Genomic DNA, 18,077 nt, shown 5'->3' on the forward strand with positions numbered 1-18,077 from the left:
GCAAACACACGAATTGCAACAGCACGAATGTTGTGTACATGATCACATGCACATGCGGCAAGAACTACATTGGCATGACCACCAGGAAGGTCAAGCAGCGCATCTGCGAGCATCGCAGCACAATACGCTGCAGAAAAAACGCTACCAAGTTGACAGACCATTTCCTGGGTGCTAACCATACCCCAAACGATATGAGATGGACTATCATCGAGCAAATTCCGACTGGACCTAATTCGCAAAAAATTCTATATGAAAAAGAACAGCGTTGGGTCTACAGACTTTCCACCCACATCACTGGCCTGAATGATAACATCCCTTGGGCCACAGTACTTTAACTACCGTACCTAATGTTCACCCAGTAAAAACCTGCCTATACATGACCTCCCCACTTAGCTGTCTATCTATCTGCCCTAATGAGCATTTTCCGTAGTGAACACCCCTCAAACGAGGACCACCTATGGAAGCCTATCTTCTTCATTCAGGCTTACCTATTAGTACAGCCTAATGTCCCGTTGTGCTCACCGTTCATTTTCCCCTACGGGCACCATCAATATATGCCGCCCATGTCCTAGATACTCTGCAGTACCATCGCTAATTGCACCTTGGGAAACCCCCCCCCCCCCCCCCCTTTCCTTGACCTCCCTCTGTCAAACCCCGACCATTGTGCTACTAGCTGCGGGATATTTCATTTTATTTCATAATTTTAACTTTGTAGTGGAATAATTAATCAGTTTCCACAATCTGAACAACTAACTTTTGATTCATTTAATACGAATCTCGTTTCATCCAGTACTGCCAGCAGCCTAGCATGTCCGGGGATCGAACACACGAGAGTCATGGTTTCTCATAACCCCGTGCAGCCACCATCCCGGCGCCCTCTCCGGTTGCCTAGTTACCGCGCACGTGATCGTGGTCTAACCACGCCCATCACGGAAGCGCCTCAATGATATTTACCTTCGCCGACGCCCAGCCCATTACTAACGGGGCGGTGTAGGTAATAGGTTACCAGCCAGAGTCCTCGCCGGCAAACTGTAAGTAAGATTCCTCCTTACCCTGCCCTTTCCCCTAGGGCAGTTCCTACGCACCTAGCGCCATAACGCGTACACAGGACACGGCTCTGACCTCCGGAAGCCGGTCTCCCTCGCATTAACGCCCCATTTTGAAAATCACTCTCTTTCAGAATACGTTTGTACACGAGGGTAACCTCCCCTGCCCTATGAAGTCCTCGAACACTCCATCGAGAGTGAGCCTTGGTTGTTTTTTTGTCTGTCTCGTACTTTTGACGTGTTTGTGTTGTTCTGTGTTTTACAAATTAGCATGACAGTGCATGTATTATCAAATAGATATAGCCTCGCACCAACTAGTCAGTATGCGATTTAGCACTGCCCGGAGGTAACTACTGAATTGCGTGAAAGTTGTGAATATACAAAAACAATCACAGCACCTAGGTTATTCAGTGTGCAAGCTGCGGTCAATTTTCACCGCCCCACATTGTGCACATTCACATCCTTCCTCCCATAGAAGTATGCTGGAGTAGAGCTTTATACCGGTAACGCTATAAGTTTGATGCTACCATTGAGTTCACATCCTTATGGGGATAGACAGCATGCAGGCACAACGTCGAAGCACTGCACTACGTTACAGGCTTGTAAATACGCTCCTTATGTGACAATTGTCCGCATTTTCTTTTACAGGCTTTTTGATTTTTAGAGCTCACCCACTGTGGTGCGAGCCGATACCACGGGCACACTTTTGCCACTCAGTGGTCCCATTTGGTAGGATAGGGTGCGTCTTTTAGGGGACGCAGACCGTCCACCAACTTGGTTTTAAGGTCCTGAAGAAAACCTGGTTCATCATAACCTCTAAGGTTGAAACATGTAGACCTAACACATAGAGAGATACACAGGCTCATCACTGCCCTCACTTTATCTCGCCACGATTTTAACATTGTCCAGTTGCTTGCTAATAAAATTTTTATTTTCCTCAAGTTCAAACCAGGACAATTTTTAACACACTTACCTTTTATTTTTCTCATGCACCATCACTCACAACCTGCTCCACTGTAATCAGGTGTTGTAGCACACCCTGATGACGCTAGGTCATTAGGGTGGACCCCGATGATGAAGCATGTCATCACTAGGTGATGAGTGAGGGGTTTCTAACAAAAGGAGACTCTCTCCACTTTGTCTAAACCTTCCATCCCTATAGCAACCTGTGAATTCTTGCTGGTGGTACTCCTTCATTTGTTTTTCTGCAGTTATACCCAGGGGTACAGGAGTACTCCCCGTTCACCTTGGTGAACATAACCCTTGCTCTCCTTCTTGTTCTCCTACAAATTAAATATAAACAAAACGCAGGTCATCGCTAATTATAATCCTTCAACGACGGTATTGGGCCTATGTGCTAATGCTGTATATTTGGGGGTTAAAATATCAGCAAAGACTGCTGAAATAATAGACCTCAACTATGATCCATTACTAAAACAAGTTGCTAAATCTCTTAAAAAATGGCACAAGATACCGCTTAGCCTGATTGGGCGTATAAATCTAATAAAAATGAAAATCGCACTCAAATTTCTTTATTTATTCAGATCAATCCCGCTACGTCTTAATAATTCTTTTTTTTAAAAACTTGATGGAGTTTGCTCGAGTTATATATGGGGTTACAAAAAAGCTAGGAGAGCAATAAATCTCCTAAAACTTCCGACTGAAAAGGGCGGTTAATGTTTCCCGATTTCAAATCATATTTTTTTGCTTCCTTTTTTGGTCGGATCCGCAGTTTATTGAGAAATGATAACTCCTTATTTTTTCATCAGCTAATGCTAGGGCCTGATTGCAAACAATTTATGGACAGAACTAATGACCCAAATTACTTCAAACGAGTAAAATTTAAGACCGCTAGGCATATTGTACAAATTTGGAAACAGATAATGACTCTTGATAAGATATCTTTTTTTAACTCTGAATTAAGGCTATGGGGGAATCCAGGACTTCCTGGAATTTTTATCAGATGGGGCTGAGACAGTATGGTCTAGCTGCGGCATTAATACCCTTGGAGATCTTTATGGCTCTGATGGACTATTAGGGTTTACTTCGCTTAAATTAATACACAATCTGAATCATAGGATGTATTTTCAATATATGCAACTCCAAGACTTCTTTGATCGTAAGATGAATGTCAAAGAAATAAGACACTCGGACATCTTGCAATGCCTGTACTCAGATCGGACTAAATCACTGATTAGTGAAAGCTATGGACTTCTGAATCAGGCAAAGGGAGATGATTGTGGAAAACTAGCATCCAAATGGACGGCTAGGCTGGGATTAAATATAACCTCCAAGCAAATATCTGCTTCTCTTCTTCAGATTAATCAAGTAGTACAGTCTTCTAGTATTAGACTGCAGCTTTATAGGACTATCTGCCAATTATATTATACCCCTCAGAGAATTTCTAGCTGGGCATCAGATAATTATCAAAATGAACGCACAAGCTGTCCTAAATGTAAATTGGAGGCTGCTGATGTTGGCCATATGCTCTACTCATGCCCGGCATTATCAGAGTTCTGGAAGGGCGTGGCAGATGTATTAGAAAGGAAACATATTGTGTTTCCGTCTCTCTCAGCTCACCTGATTCTAATAGACCTTCAGGAACTGAATTGTCCAAATAAAGATCTGAATTCTATTTTATTTGCTTGTGCAAGATTAACCATAGCTAGAGCATGGATAGCGCCAGATCCGCCACACGTTATGGAATGGTGGGCCTTGGTGAATGAAATACACACCATGGAGATTGCTTTAGCTAGACTAAGAGGGCCTAATTCTCTGAGGAAAAAAGAAAGGGTTTTGGACATTGTATTTGGAGCAGAATAACTTTCCAAGATTAGATTTGATGGTTGAGACCACATTGTAGTTCCTTACAGCTTTATGGTTATTTTTTTCCTCTGTAATGTTCACGTATTCTGCTTCTCTTTTTTCTTTTGGAAAATAGTTACTATATAATTATGTTATGAATTGTAAATGTATTTATTTTATGTGCCTCTTGCAATATCAATAAAAATGTTAAAAAAATAAACATAAAAGGGAAAGTCTAAGGTGGTGGGTCATTGAGAAAGTGACACAAGACTATAGAAGAGGAGACATAGAGTCCAAACGTAACACCAGGGAGTGCAAGTGGATACATGTCTTGGATTCAGTAAGTACTGGTCTAAACGTGGTTGAGAAAACGAATAGGCAAACTGGTCTTTTGACATATATCTGGCACATAACTGTTTGTTGCCCTTTTCCTGCCATACATGAACTATGTATACTACACCTGGGTTATGCAACCTTTTTGTGAACTGCCATCACCATTAAAATGACATAACAGGGTCACAGGTAATCAACTGCACCATGGTTTCCCAACAATTCGATTCAGCAAGGGGCCATGTTTAGAGGGACAGGCTCTGGACACTCACAACCCTGCTGCAGGTCCAGGCTCATGTGTCACTTTGCAATCTTGTGAATGTAGATGTTAAACCATTCATAGACCCCATCCACACGTTTTCGTATGACCCTCTGACAGGCATTTATCGAGCCCTCTTTATCAGTGTGGGGGACCAGTTGTCAAGTTGACCGCCACGTTTCTCATTTACATGTGCAAAATCCCTAATGTTCCTCTCAACCCGCACAACCACGAGCGGTTGTTGCGCATCCCTCTAGTGAATTGTTTTGTTCCATTCAGGGCGGCGTGAGTAGTCAATTGCCACATCGTTAGCATACATTTTATGTGATTGTTAAGATGGCCGCCTCATTTCTAGTCACAGGCGACAGACCTCTTTTGACCATATGACACTGTGACGAGATGTAAGCACTGATCCAAAGAAGTTCCAACCGCGGCTCACAGTGTCACGAGCCCTTGTTAGACATCTGTCTATCAAGAAAATGACTTGATTTGACTTGGGGCTGCAGTAGTAACCATCCACTGCTCCGCACTGCTTCCAAACGTCCTTGATAGCCATGTGTGCTGGGCAAAGAAATCAGCATATCATTAAAAACAACAGTTGAGTACTTAGAGCAAGGGTACCTGTAAACCATGCAAGAACATTCCTGTCCCAGCATCAGGAGGTAAGTGTGAGTGCTTTGATGTGTAGGTAGTGATGGAGCATGAATATCTGAACCTAAATCTCTTAGTGCAATCATCATATATGTGTCCCCTTTGGTCGTACGGACCTTTGTTAGTCAACTTGAAGCAATGTGAGGGAGGTAACATCAGAAATACATTTCCAGTTCTGCGAAGCCAATGTGACTTCACAATGAAGACTAAAAATCAGTTATTTCAAACATAAAGGATAATTTGAGAAGATTAATCGAATCAGTATATATGCAAAGCAGGAATAAATTCAAAAGGTATAACAATACGATCTGCTGACCAAAATGTGCCAGTAAATTAATTTGTAATAAAATTAGATACCAAATAGTAACAGCCACAATGCATAGACAACAGATTGATGCAATAAGTTGTTCCATAAATACATTTTCCTTTTCTAACATAAGCATAGGTTGGGGCCAAATTGATCTAATGGGAAATTTTAAAGGGGAGCATACAAGGTGTCAGCATGAACTCAAATTTCAGTATAAGCTCGAGGGAAATTAGAAGAATGTTCAGCCTGAAGTTTCACATCCAGGAAAGCCCAGCAGAGAAAGATCTGTTCCCTCACGAAGTCAGGATGAATTTTGACTAACTAACTATGAAGCACCAATTAAAAATAGAGTCAACAGTTTCTAGAACATTCATGTCTCATCCCCACCACTGACAGCCAATCAGGTAACCACATTCGAGGGGAGTTGACATACTTCCTAAGTTCCAATCTTCAAATAACTAGGTACGCGACTGTTAACCTTGAATGTTGCTTCCTCCTGGTACACAGTTGACAGAAGGCCTTCTCTCATCATCGGTTCCTCACAATTGTTGCCAACTTGCGTCTCTTAAGCTTCAGTATCTGATGTCTAATACATAATAAGTCTTTCAATAGCTTACAAGAATCACGATTACACACCTGCAAAGAAAAGAAAGCAGCATACTGGCAATGTTAAAGCAAACAATTTCAGCTTAAGGCCTAATGTCAAGCGAAGTTAACTCGAGAATCCAAATGGATGCACGTTACAGTATCATATATCAGTGGAAAGCAAATAATCAATGTCAAATGTGAATATATTTTTAACTTGATTACATCAATATGAATTATCCTAATGCAGTTTGGAATAAACGTCTAAAAAATCATAATGGTTACATTTTAACATTATTTCAGTTAACTGTGCCACACTCATTAATAAAATTAGACCACACCTTCACTATTAATGTCATATATAGGTGCATAAATGTATGTACATGACGTATACATGGTAGAGCCTACATTCTTTTGCTCCAGTAGCTACAGTGCTGTGTTGTGGAGGTGGAGTGTTTTGGAGTGAACAGTGAGGCGTAAAGGGTGCATTGCTTGCAATCAGATGTGCAGTAACAGTGATGTGGTATTACATGTGAGCCATGATGGATACAAGACAATAGTGCATCAGGTACTAGAATGTGCATGAAGTTCAGGGATCATAATGGCAGATGGAATGGCACAACCGGCTCTTAAAAGTCCAAAAAGTCAAAAGCAATTGACAAAATGTTGCCACTCTGCCACCGTAACTTAGGCTCCACCCTATATGCTTGGTGGAAGAGTGGCAGCATTTTGGCAATTGTGCGTGCTTAGGTAAACCATATGTAATTATACAGGAGCACCATTGCAAAGCTGATGTTAATACCATTTCTATACCTCTTTAGGTTCTATGCAAGGGAGAGGTGATGGCTGCTGGAAAGCAGAGTACTGGTGCATTCGTTCTCACCCCTGAGAGGTCCTGGGCTCCGGAAGCAGTGATTCGCGTGTACTACATTCACAGCAGCACTGGTGAAGTTATAAGTGCCAGCATGAATATCTCTATTAAAGTAGACTTGAAGAACAAGGTATTGTATTGTAAATGCTAAACTATGATTTTTGTGGAAACAGTGCTTTTATACAATACCAATTACACAAAGCAATGAGAATTCAATAATCATGCAGCATGTTTTAGGAACTGACGGTTCGGTTAAAACTTTCTCTCCTTGATTGTGATATGTTTTTGGTATCCGAATCTCTGGGAATCACACATACAGTAAATGTGGCCAAATAACACATGGTATTTTGAAGAATAACTGAACAAAGACATTGCTACCACAGTATGCCTCGCCTGACCTGAATGCCTTACAGATTTCATTCTAAAGTCACTTTACAGAAGAAAAATACAAGGGCCATACTGACAAGGCTTAGTTATTGTGATTTTATTTCACTGCACGGATTTAATCCTTGGTGCTCTGATTATTGTTACCCATCATTGGGTATAGCTACTGCACATGGAAAAAAACACAACATTGCATAAATGCAAATTCACCGAATGCAATATGTTACTTAGTCACACAAAGAAACCCAGAAAATCAATGAAAATACATATAGTGCTATCTGAAACACACAATACTACTGAAATTCGACAGTTATGCTATTGAACTCACAAAACCAACATCATAACTCATGTTGCCCTCCTTCTTGGAAAGGGTTTGTCCCGTTTCAAAAGTTTTAATCAGTTTATGAGTTAATTCTCCCCTTATTTGTTGTCTTATCTTGTATGTTTCCAGTAGTCTGGAGGCACAGGGGAGCCTGTCTTTACTGTTAGAGGTTACTGGACCTCAGTTAAAACTTTACTTATCCCTCACCTGTTTTCTTCTCGATCGCTTGATCTGCCGGTGCGGTGCTTGCCACGCACCTCTCGACACAGTCCTCTCATGAAATGAAAAATTGCATTTGTATAGCGCATAACTGCCCTGAGGCCTCGCAGCGCTTGAAGATTAAATGGTTTAGCGCAGGCTCAGGGCAGATCAGCAGGATTTTGTAAACAAATGCGTTTTCAAGGCCTTTCTAAAAGACAGGAGGTTGCTGTTTCCTCGGATGGTGAAGGGAAGGGCGTTCCAGAGTCTGGCCGCCGAGTGGGAAAAGGAGCGGCCACCCCACCGGGCTTTATTGATTTTAGAGGAGGTAGCCAGCTGCAGGGTGCCAGAACGAAGGGAGCGGGCTGGAACATAGGGCGTAACCAGGGGGTGCAGAATCGCTGGGCCTACACAATGGAAGGGTTTGTGCAGGATGCACAAAGCCTTAAACTGCACTCTGGCAGCCATTGGGAGCCAATGGAGGTCTTTCAGAGCCTTCCTCGCCGACTGCCGACGGGGCAGATTAAACAGTAGGCGGGCCGCACTATTTTGTGTGACCTGAAGCTTCTGAAGTACCGAGGCCGGTGCTCCCAGATAGAGAGCATTCCCGTAGTCCGGGCGAGAGAGAATCAGGGCCTGGACCATGATCCTCCTCGCCTGGAAAGGGAGCAAAGGGAGCACCCGCCGGAGCATCCTCATTAGTCCAAAGCAAGTGGCGGCGGTCTTAGTAGCCTGGACCGAGAAATCAAGGGCGGTGTCGAGCCAGATCCCGAGGCTCTTTATCTGGGACCTAGGGGCGGGGAGAGCGCCAAGACATGGCGGCCAGACGGGTGCAAGAACAGACGGGGAGGAATTTCCGAGGAGAATGATGTCTGTCTTCTCCCCGTTAAGTTTCAGACAAGAGGCTTGCATCCATCTGGCAACAGCCTCTAGACAGGGGCCTAAGGTGTTGGATGATCCATCTGCGTGGTCCAGCGAGACCACCAGCTGCGTATCATCCACGTAGGTGACAATACGCACACCAAAGGGATGGACTATCCTGTCCAGAGGTTCCATGTAGGCGTTAAAAAGGGTCGGGCTCAGGGAGGGGCCCTGAGGAACCCCGCACCTGAGAGGATGTTTGGGAGAGACTGTCTCACCCTCGAAGACCTGGAAGAAACGCTCGCTCAGAAAGGAGGCAAGCCAATCCAGGGCCGCGCCCGACACGCCCATGCCAGCCAGTCGATGTAATAGCGTGGCATGGTTCACCGTGTCGAACGCGGCGCTAAGATCTAACAAGATAATGGCCATCTTTCCTCCCTGATCAAGAATAGCTCTTGCTTCTTCTGTAACCGCTAGCATAGCGGTTTCGGTACCATGTTGAGGGCGAAATCCTGTCTGGGAGGCACGCAACAGACAGTTGGACTCCAAATAGTCTGTTAAGATGTTGTTGACGTGCCTCTCCAGCAGTTTACTCAACCAGGGTGTTGAAAGTAGGCTGAAACCGTCAACATTATCGGCGCCCTCTTGCTCTCCTTAACCTTTTTGTGCGCGTAAAACAGCCGCCATCTTGAACACCATGGCTTCCCTGCTCCCGCCGAGAGCCAGCGCGCCTCTCTCCCACTCCTAACTTCGCCGGCATCCCCCGCATACTGACAACCCCCCTGCCTGCACCTGCCGCGAATCATAAAACCCCTCTTCAGCGCTGCTCTGCCCCAGACCCTCGTCCTGTTCCCAGCGCGACACCTCCCCTCTTCCCATTTATGATCCCCGGCCCTTTGATGCAAACCCCATTTCCCCGTGTGCCCGTTTGTCTTCCCCGTTCCCAGGCCGACACCCAGCTCTGCCGATACCAATCCCTTGCCCCTCCCCGTACAATAGAAAGCTTCCCTCCTCAAAGGACCCCCGAGATGATCAAAGCCCCCCCCCCATCCCACGAGATCCGATCGAAACCCACACACTCCGTGGATCGGCGGAATATCCAGCTGCGCGATGATCATCACCTGTTGTGAACGGGGCGGGGACTTCCACTGTAATCTTGCGTGGGAACGGGCTGGGAAGGGGGGGATTCTAAGGATGTCTTTCCGTACATCAAAGTATCGACGAAAATGTGTTACATGCAATAAACAGATAAACGTGTGTATAAGAGGCCAGGCCTCAGGGATGCAGTTAGAGCACCTCAGAACGATACCTTCTGTCCGTTTCGTTGTGTTCTCCTCCGGAGAGAATAAAATCCTTGTTTCCTGCCTTCCAGTCTCCAGCGCCTGCCTCTTCAATAGTTTAACTTCTTTGTGGGTTCAAGAGGCGACACCGCCGGGCAAATACTTAAGGATCTTATATTCTGGTTGGTAGTGCCCCCCATTTAGTTTCTACAATTGGCGTCCCAAGCGTGGGGCCCATCAGCGACCCATGGATCCAGTGGGAGAGGTCCTGACGACAAAGTGAACGACTGCAACGATCGGGAACGCGTCTGTCCGATAGACCCTCGTCTGACAGCCGATCATCCGAACTTCACTGGTTCCGAACAGACCTCTCTCGAGTGATCTACGGTCCTGACTGGGAACCATCAGGAGTGCCGCGAGGAGTACGAAGAAAAGAGGACGATCGGGCGCTGGATTCGGAAGACAAGAAACTGTCCATGCGGTCCGGGTAAGGTCGTGTAACCACGACAAGTCGCGAAATATTTGCTTGATTGCTTGTTTGTTTAAAAATACTAGTATTGCTCTTTTTATTTATTTGGAGATTCACTGTCTGCAAACGGAGAAACAACGGGCTCTCTCTTTGCAAACAGTGGAGGATAGGTAGGGCAGCAGCCGTGCTTATTTTTTTCTCCCCCACTCAATAATCACTTGAAACTGAACTGTTGTTCGCAAACTATTGTTTCCTGGAGATTCCCTGTCTGCAAACAGGGAAGAGACCACCCTTTTTGCAGATAGTGAAAAGGGTAGGTAACGCAGATCTTTGCGGACCTACTCATTCTCCCCATTGTTATTTATTGGTCTTTTGTTATTTTGATCCATGAGGTATTCACTGCCTGCAAACAACGTAGAATAGAAATATTCTGTCCCGTCTTTGCACCTAGTGATAAGATAGGCAGTGCTGACTTTTTAGTCCCTCGTTACGAGCCGTCATGTCTGTCTTCTCCCCACTGATTGGTAGCCTGTTTAGCCCGGACCGCTTATTAGAGATGGACCATCCAGCCCCACTGGAAGGCACCCCTAATAAGGACATGTTCATGAAGCATGGATTGACCGCTATAGCCTATAGTAAACTATGGCATAAATATACAAAAAAGGGTCAAGAAAGTCAATGGCCCCTGATAGGATCCTTCGATGATGATAAAATAAAAACGCTAGAAACTGCCCTGGGTAAAAACAAGACAACATCTACTATGCTTGACAGCTTCGGCATGTGGCGAAAAGAAACTGAACAACGTAAAAAGAAAACTGAGAGTAGGTTGGAAAAAGAGCTGCGAAAAGCAGCCCACCTAGCTGCTCAGAAACTAGAAAAAGAGATAAAGGAAAGAGAGAAAGCTAAACAGAAACTAGAAATGGAAACACCAAGCCAGTGTCCGGTTAGAACCCCCTCCATGCTCTACCCTGATTTACCCTCGAAACGACAAGCCAATGAGGACCTGCTGTTAGGTCCTCCTATCATCTACATGCCCCCTCCATATGCCCCTTCTCAACCCGTGGCGCAGCACGCGCCACCCCCAGGTACAAACGAAGGTACCGCCACAGCATCGGCCCCAATGGCCTCTGTGCCAGCCGAACCCCTTGTATTAAAACCCGCCTCAACAACAACGTTAGACGACCATGAGACTCGAGGGGCTGGCCCTGCAAGAACAAACAGACTAGACAAAGATGAGCGAGCGGGGATCGACAAAATAGCAAGGACACTGGTAGAAAGGAAGGATGATGAAGAGTACATCACAGATATGTTCAGCTCGTATACAGGGAGTCACAGACGACATTTTACCGTACGACTGTGTTATCATGTCTTGAATGCATACGAGGACCGATATCGAGACAAAGGTCCCGAGAGCCTAAGGACTCTGTACCGGAAGGTCGATATCGGGGATGAGGGCGAGTGTGATGTGTCGGACCTCCTTACGCGTACGCTTGAGGTTTTCCGCCACCTCACTGAACGAAAGCCGGGAGCAAAATCCGCAACCTCTGTAGTGACCGAACCACCAACCGAGCAATCTAACACCATGATGCCAATACGTGAGGCTGCCCCCTACTGGGTTCCTCCTAGGGGTACAGGGACTCACGATGATGCAAACAACCAAGATGCGAAGGGAAGGGTAGTGTACAATTGGGTCTACCAGCCGTGGGACCGGCAAGAGATACTGACATTCCGGAAATCTCTACCCGACCTACGTAAAAACCCCACTGCCTTCTATACCAGGACAAAAGCCGTTGAAATCCATTCTAGACCTCCCAGATAAAATCGTAGAGAAATTAAAAACCCTAATCCCAGAAAAGAAAGTGGACTGGTCGATAGTAACAGCCTGTCGCCAAAAACCCCAGGAGGATGTATCGGAATACTTCTCCCGGTTTGAAACGGTGTTCTCCGATTACAGCGGCCAGGACATGACCACTGCAACCGGACACCATCTGTTTGTCCAGAATTATGTTAAGGGCCTATCATCGGAAATCTCCCAGAAACTACAGGCCAGCGAGAGTAGTTGGGCAGCCTCCAAACCTACAGCGATTCTCCAAATGGCCCAATATTATGAGCATCAGAAAAATGAAAACGATAGGGCGACAGAGAAAAAGAAGAAAGACTTAAAAGAGAGGGTGATGATTGCCAAACTGCAGGGGGTGACTATAGGACGAGACCAATACCGAGGAAACTACCAGACAAACGTCCCTAAGACTACATTTCCCCAGGACCGCACTCTGACTTCCTACAGTGGACGCACAGACCTTAGAGAAGACCAGTGCGCTTTCTGCAAAGGGACTGGCCATTGGAAATCCCAGTGCCCAGTTCTTCTGGAAATGATCAGAAGCAAAGACCCCAGGGATGTAACAAACGGACCGAGACCTAGGGGACAACAACGAGGGCCCCCAAATGACGCGACTAATGACAGATCAAGCAGACCAAATACGTTCGATCGACCCAGGCAGAACCAATATCAACAATCTGACTATGACGACACTCACACCTTCGCATAGGACAGCCAAGGGCGAGGGAGGGATCCAGTCGAGCTCTATGTTGACCAGCAGGGCCCTTATGTCACTGCTAAGGTCCTGGGTACCAAGTCTCCATTTCTGGTAGACACTGGCGCAACACGTAGTGCGTTATCTAAACGACTGATTCCAAGGGCACCCTTGTCTGGCTCACTCATAACATCAACAGGTTTCGATGGAACGCCCTCCACCAACCCTTTGTCTGCCCCGATTCTCTTTGACGTAGAAAACAACACCACCGACACCACGTTCTTGCTTTCCTCCAATAGCCCTGACGCCATTATGGGACTTGACTTACTGAAACACTTCCGAGCGACGATTAGGTGTTCTCAAGATGGAGTTCGAGTGTTTCTTTACGACAACCCCGTTCTGCTTAGACATTGTTCCCCCCGACACATGTTTTCCATCACCAACGTTGACGCGTCCCTGCTTGACACTCTACCTCCGTATCTGTGGGCCAAAGCGGATTCGGACGTAGGGCGTATGTTAATTGACCCAGTGCACATTACTGTCCGACCAGACGCAACACTCCCAAAACTCCCACAATATCGGATATCGCCAGAGGGCGAGAAGGCATTGGTAATGATTATCCAGTCACTGATAGACGCAGGAGTGGTAGAGGAAGTGGTTAGCAACGTTTGCAACAGCCCTATCTTGCCCATTATCAAGAAGCAGGGAGAGGGAGATGAGAAAGCATACCGTTTCATCATCGACCTCCGAGAGATCAACAAAGTGGTGGTACCCCAGTACCCTGTGGTCTCAGACATCACCACCATCCTGACCTTGATTCCATCCACTGCCACCACCTTTTCCGTCATCGACCTCAAGAACGCATTCTTCTCCATCCCCATCCACCCGGACAGCCGATATCTCTTCGGCTTTACCCTAAAAGCCCGCTCATATAGGTTTTGCCGAGCTCCTCAAGGCTACACGGAAAGCCCTAGCATCTACAGCCAGGCCCTCAAAAGACAACTAGACCAAGTCCAGTTACCCGACGGGGTGGTGTTGGTACAATATGTCGATGACATCCTTTTGGCAGCCGACACCACCCCTCTAGCGGTTACCGCCACCATTCAACTCTTGCACTTCCTTGCGGAAAATGGCCACAAGGTCTCCAAGAAGAAGTTGCAATTCTGCCTACCCCAGGTCACTTACCTAGGCCACCTTTTGTCCAAAGATGGAAGAAAACTCACCCCTGATCGAATCCAAACCATTCTAGATACCCCTGTCCCTAAAACCCAGAAGCAGGTTCGCTCCCTATTAGGCCTCACCTCCTTCTGCCGACAATGGTTACCAAACTTCAGCCTCGTTGTAAAACCACTGCTTTCTCTGCTAAACAAAGACGTCCCTTTCCCACTCCCTTGGACTCCTGAGTGTCAAACTTCCTTCACAGAACTGCGAGATGCTCTTTGCTCAGCCCCTGTCCTGGGTACCCCTGATTACAGAAAGCCCTTCTCCCTTTACACTCACGAAAGGGAGGGGTGCGCTTTATCTGTCCTGACCCAGGCCATCGGCCCTAAGCAACGACCGTGCGCTTACTTCTCTGCCACTCTTGACCCTGTCGCCAGAGCCTTGCCTGCCTGCCTTCGAGCTGTAGCTGCTGCTGCAGTCTCTATCCGACAGAGTGAGGGGATTGTACTCTCGAATTCCCTCACGGTACTGGTACCCCATGCAGTCGACACCCTCCTGAACCAAACCAAGACGCAACATCTGACGAGTGCACGACTGACTGGATACGAACTGACCTTGCTTGCCCCCCATATCACCCTGAAAAGATGCACCACACTGAACCCAGCAACTCTGTTACCCTTGCCAGAGAACGATCCCAATGTGCACCCCGTACATGACTGCGTGACTCTTACGGACGAACAGACCAGGAGTAGGGTCGATCTCAGAGACACAGCTTTCCCTGACCCCGACGGGGAGTTGTGGGTGGACGGTTCTTGCATCAAACTCCCCGATGGTACCACTTCCGCTGCCTATGCAGTCACCACGGCTCGAACTGTAGTAGAAACAGCCCGCATCACCCAGCGATCTGCCCAGGCAGCGGAACTGATCGCTTTGACGCGAGCCTGCATCCTGGCAACAGGAGCCACAGCGAACATTTACACCGACAGCCAGTATGCCTTCGGGGTGGTTCACCATTTTGGGCTCCTCTGGAGGGAGAGAGGATACTTGACCTCACACGGCACACCCATTTTGCACGGGGATTTAGTCTCCGCCTTAATCGAAGCTGTCCTCCTCCCCAACAAACTTGCCGTTATCAAATGCCAGGCACACAAGAAAGTAACAGACATTATTGGACAGGGAAATGCACTAGCCGACATCACCGCCCGAACGACAGCTGAAAATAGAACGACAACACATATGTACGTGACCAGGTCACAAGCAGAAAACTGGACTGACGCCAAGGACACAATTAGAGACATACAAACGACTAGCACACAACACGAATTGACTGAATGGACACGGGTGGGATTGAAAGACGATGAAGGCTGCTGGCGGACAAAAGACACGAACAGATGGTTGCTACCTGATTCGTACTTGATTCCCATATTAACCATGGCACACTCCCCTGCCCACATAGGATCAGCCCCCATGATCGAACTTGTCTCCAGGGTTTGGCACAATGACAAGATCCCAGATTCCGCCAAACGCCTGGTCCAACAATGCTTAATATGCCTGCAACACAACCCCGGGAAAGGAACTGTAGTACCCCGGGGGGGATTTGGGGTCCCAAACCACCCATTTGAAGTCCTGCAGATGGACTACATCCAGCTAGACAGATGCCAAGGCCTGAAATATGTACTAGTCGTGGTGTGCGCATTTAGCAAGTGGGTGGAAGCATATCCAACCCGTGACAACACCGCTATGGCCACTGCAAAGGTTCTGTTAAAGGAGTTTTTCCCCCGTTATGGCCTCTGCCGTGTTTTATGGAGTGATAATGGCCCCCACTTTGTAGCCAACGTTATCCAGCTCATCCTAAATGGGCTGGGTATTAAACAGAAATTCCACGCAATCTTCCACCCTCAATCTGCTGGGCTTGTCGAACGACACAATGCCACACTAAAGCTTAAACTGGCCAAAATAGTGGCTACGACGGGCCTGAAATGGCCAGACGCCCTCCCATTGGCATTGCTATCGATGCGCTCTACCCCCACCCGACATCACTTAACCCCTTATGAAGTTGTCTTCGGTCGACCCATGAGCGTCTGGTCTGCCCCGAAACCAACTTCCATTCATGACGTTCCGGATGTCCTAATGTCTGATTATCTGTACAAATTGACTGAAACTTTGTCTGTCCTTCATCAGCAGGTGCAGCAGGCCATCCCCGATGCTTCCAGGGGTCCGGGTCACGCCATCCAGCCGGGGGACTTCGTGCTGATCCGAAATTTTCAACGATCAAAGAGTTTGGAACCCCGGTGGACGGGCCCCTGGCAAGTGCTGATCACCACTCGGACCGCACTTCGAGTGGAGGGGAAGAAACACTGGCTGCACGCTCATCACTGCAAAAAGGTCTCTCCAGCCCTGGCCACGACAGACACCGTCAGCACCCAAGAAGAGCTCCTGAACCAGGACCGACCATCGTTGAACTGCTACCCTGATACTGAGACACTTGAACTTTCAAAACATCCTGATCCCACTGTGCCATCTCGAGAAGGGTATTTCCTGCGTCGAAAGGAGGGAGCTTCGGCTAAGTAGGCCACGGACTAGGTTAAAGGATCTCAGAACGGTGACCCAAACTACCAAGGGTTACCTGGAGAGAAGCTAAAACTAAGTCTGTGGTCCTGCCCACTACCGAGCACCTTGAAGACGAAGATGATGGAAGCGCCAGATAAGAAGATGATGGAAGCGCCAAATAAGAAGCCGACGGAGACAGCAGGAAATACCCACTACAGAAACCCGAGAATAGACAGACTCCATAGCTCAAAGACAATTGCACTCTTCATCGTAATCCTCCTCTGTTTTCTCCTCATGACTACGCTCTGGATTATGGAAGAACACGCACCTGCTCACGAAACATTCCTAACCACTGCTCAGCCTACCACCATGAAGGAACATTATCTAATTTCGCTCTCTCCTCAACTAAGAGAGAGGCGAAAGGAGTTTTGGAACAACTCTTTCGTGCAGCTACTTCACCAGCACAATCTTGCCACCAATACCACCAACTGCTGGATCTGTGGGTTGCTACCCCATGCCACTGGACATTCAATACCATTCATCCCTTCACCCTTCTCTGTCCACGGCTCCTGCCTTGCCTGGCTGATCCTCCTGCAAGAGAGCTATACGGGCAATGCCACCTCCAGCAGAACTGCAGCACATTCTTCTCATGGGGCCGGGCGAAACAAGACAAAGACGCACTTCTGCCCGCTGACTCCCAGCGACTCGATCCAAATGGACATCCCGGCCAAAGAGCGAATCGAAATGCAGGTGTTCAACAATCCAACCAGACCCACCTTCTCCTATCTGCGGAAACGAACGGCTGCCACTCTGACTGTGGCCCTGACGGTCATCAACGTCACAGGCCACATGTGTGTAGAAGGACTTGGGGCACAGCTGGTGGGTCGCAGCGCTTGCCGCTTTACCAGCACTCTGGATTCCACGGATCCACCTTCCTTTGTGTCATCCCCAAACATGTACTTCATCTGCGGCACGAAGGCCTACACCTGGCTCCCCAAAGGCTGGGGGGGCACTTGCTACATCTCCTTCGTCCTTCCTCCGACTTATGTAGCCCCAGCAAATCACCACCGGCAAAAACGAGCCAAAGACATTGAACAAGCCGACTCAACAGGGGCGCAGTTCCTCGATGCTATGAAAGGACTCGTCCCCCTCTGGGGCCCGATGGCAAACAGCCGTGCCATCCGACATTTGACTCAGGCAGTCGAGACAACCATGAACATCACAGCGGGCATCTTTGCCAACAACACTGCCGAGCTCCAAGCGGTCCGTTTGGTGGCTCTGCAGAACCGCCTCGTTCTAGATGTGGTTCTGGCGGACCGTGGAGGAGCATGCCGCATTATTGGGTCCAGCTGTTGTACATACATACCGGACAACTCACCCTCAGTGTACAAAGCCATCGAACATCTTCACAGACTCTCTTCGGAAGTTCACCAAGAGCAAGAAGAATGGTCGCTTGGTGGTTGG

The 18,077-nt window shown here is 47.4% G+C and overlaps 1 protein-coding gene across 1 annotated transcript in view; it reads left to right on the forward strand.

The window, feature by feature from the left end:
• Positions 1-18,077, forward strand: part of LOC144762793 (CD109 antigen-like) — a 1,211,849-nt gene that overhangs the window by 521,270 nt on the left and 672,502 nt on the right. The window contains exon 14 of the mRNA XM_078648063.1: positions 6,805-6,984. Within this exon, the coding sequence (XP_078504189.1) occupies positions 6,805-6,984 (180 nt within the window). The remainder of the gene's footprint in view (positions 1-6,804; positions 6,985-18,077) is intronic.

The sequence above is a fragment of the Lissotriton helveticus genome, chromosome 6 (assembly GCF_964261635.1).
Source record: "Lissotriton helveticus chromosome 6, aLisHel1.1, whole genome shotgun sequence".
In the NCBI taxonomy this organism is placed as follows: Eukaryota; Metazoa; Chordata; class Amphibia; order Caudata; family Salamandridae; genus Lissotriton; species Lissotriton helveticus.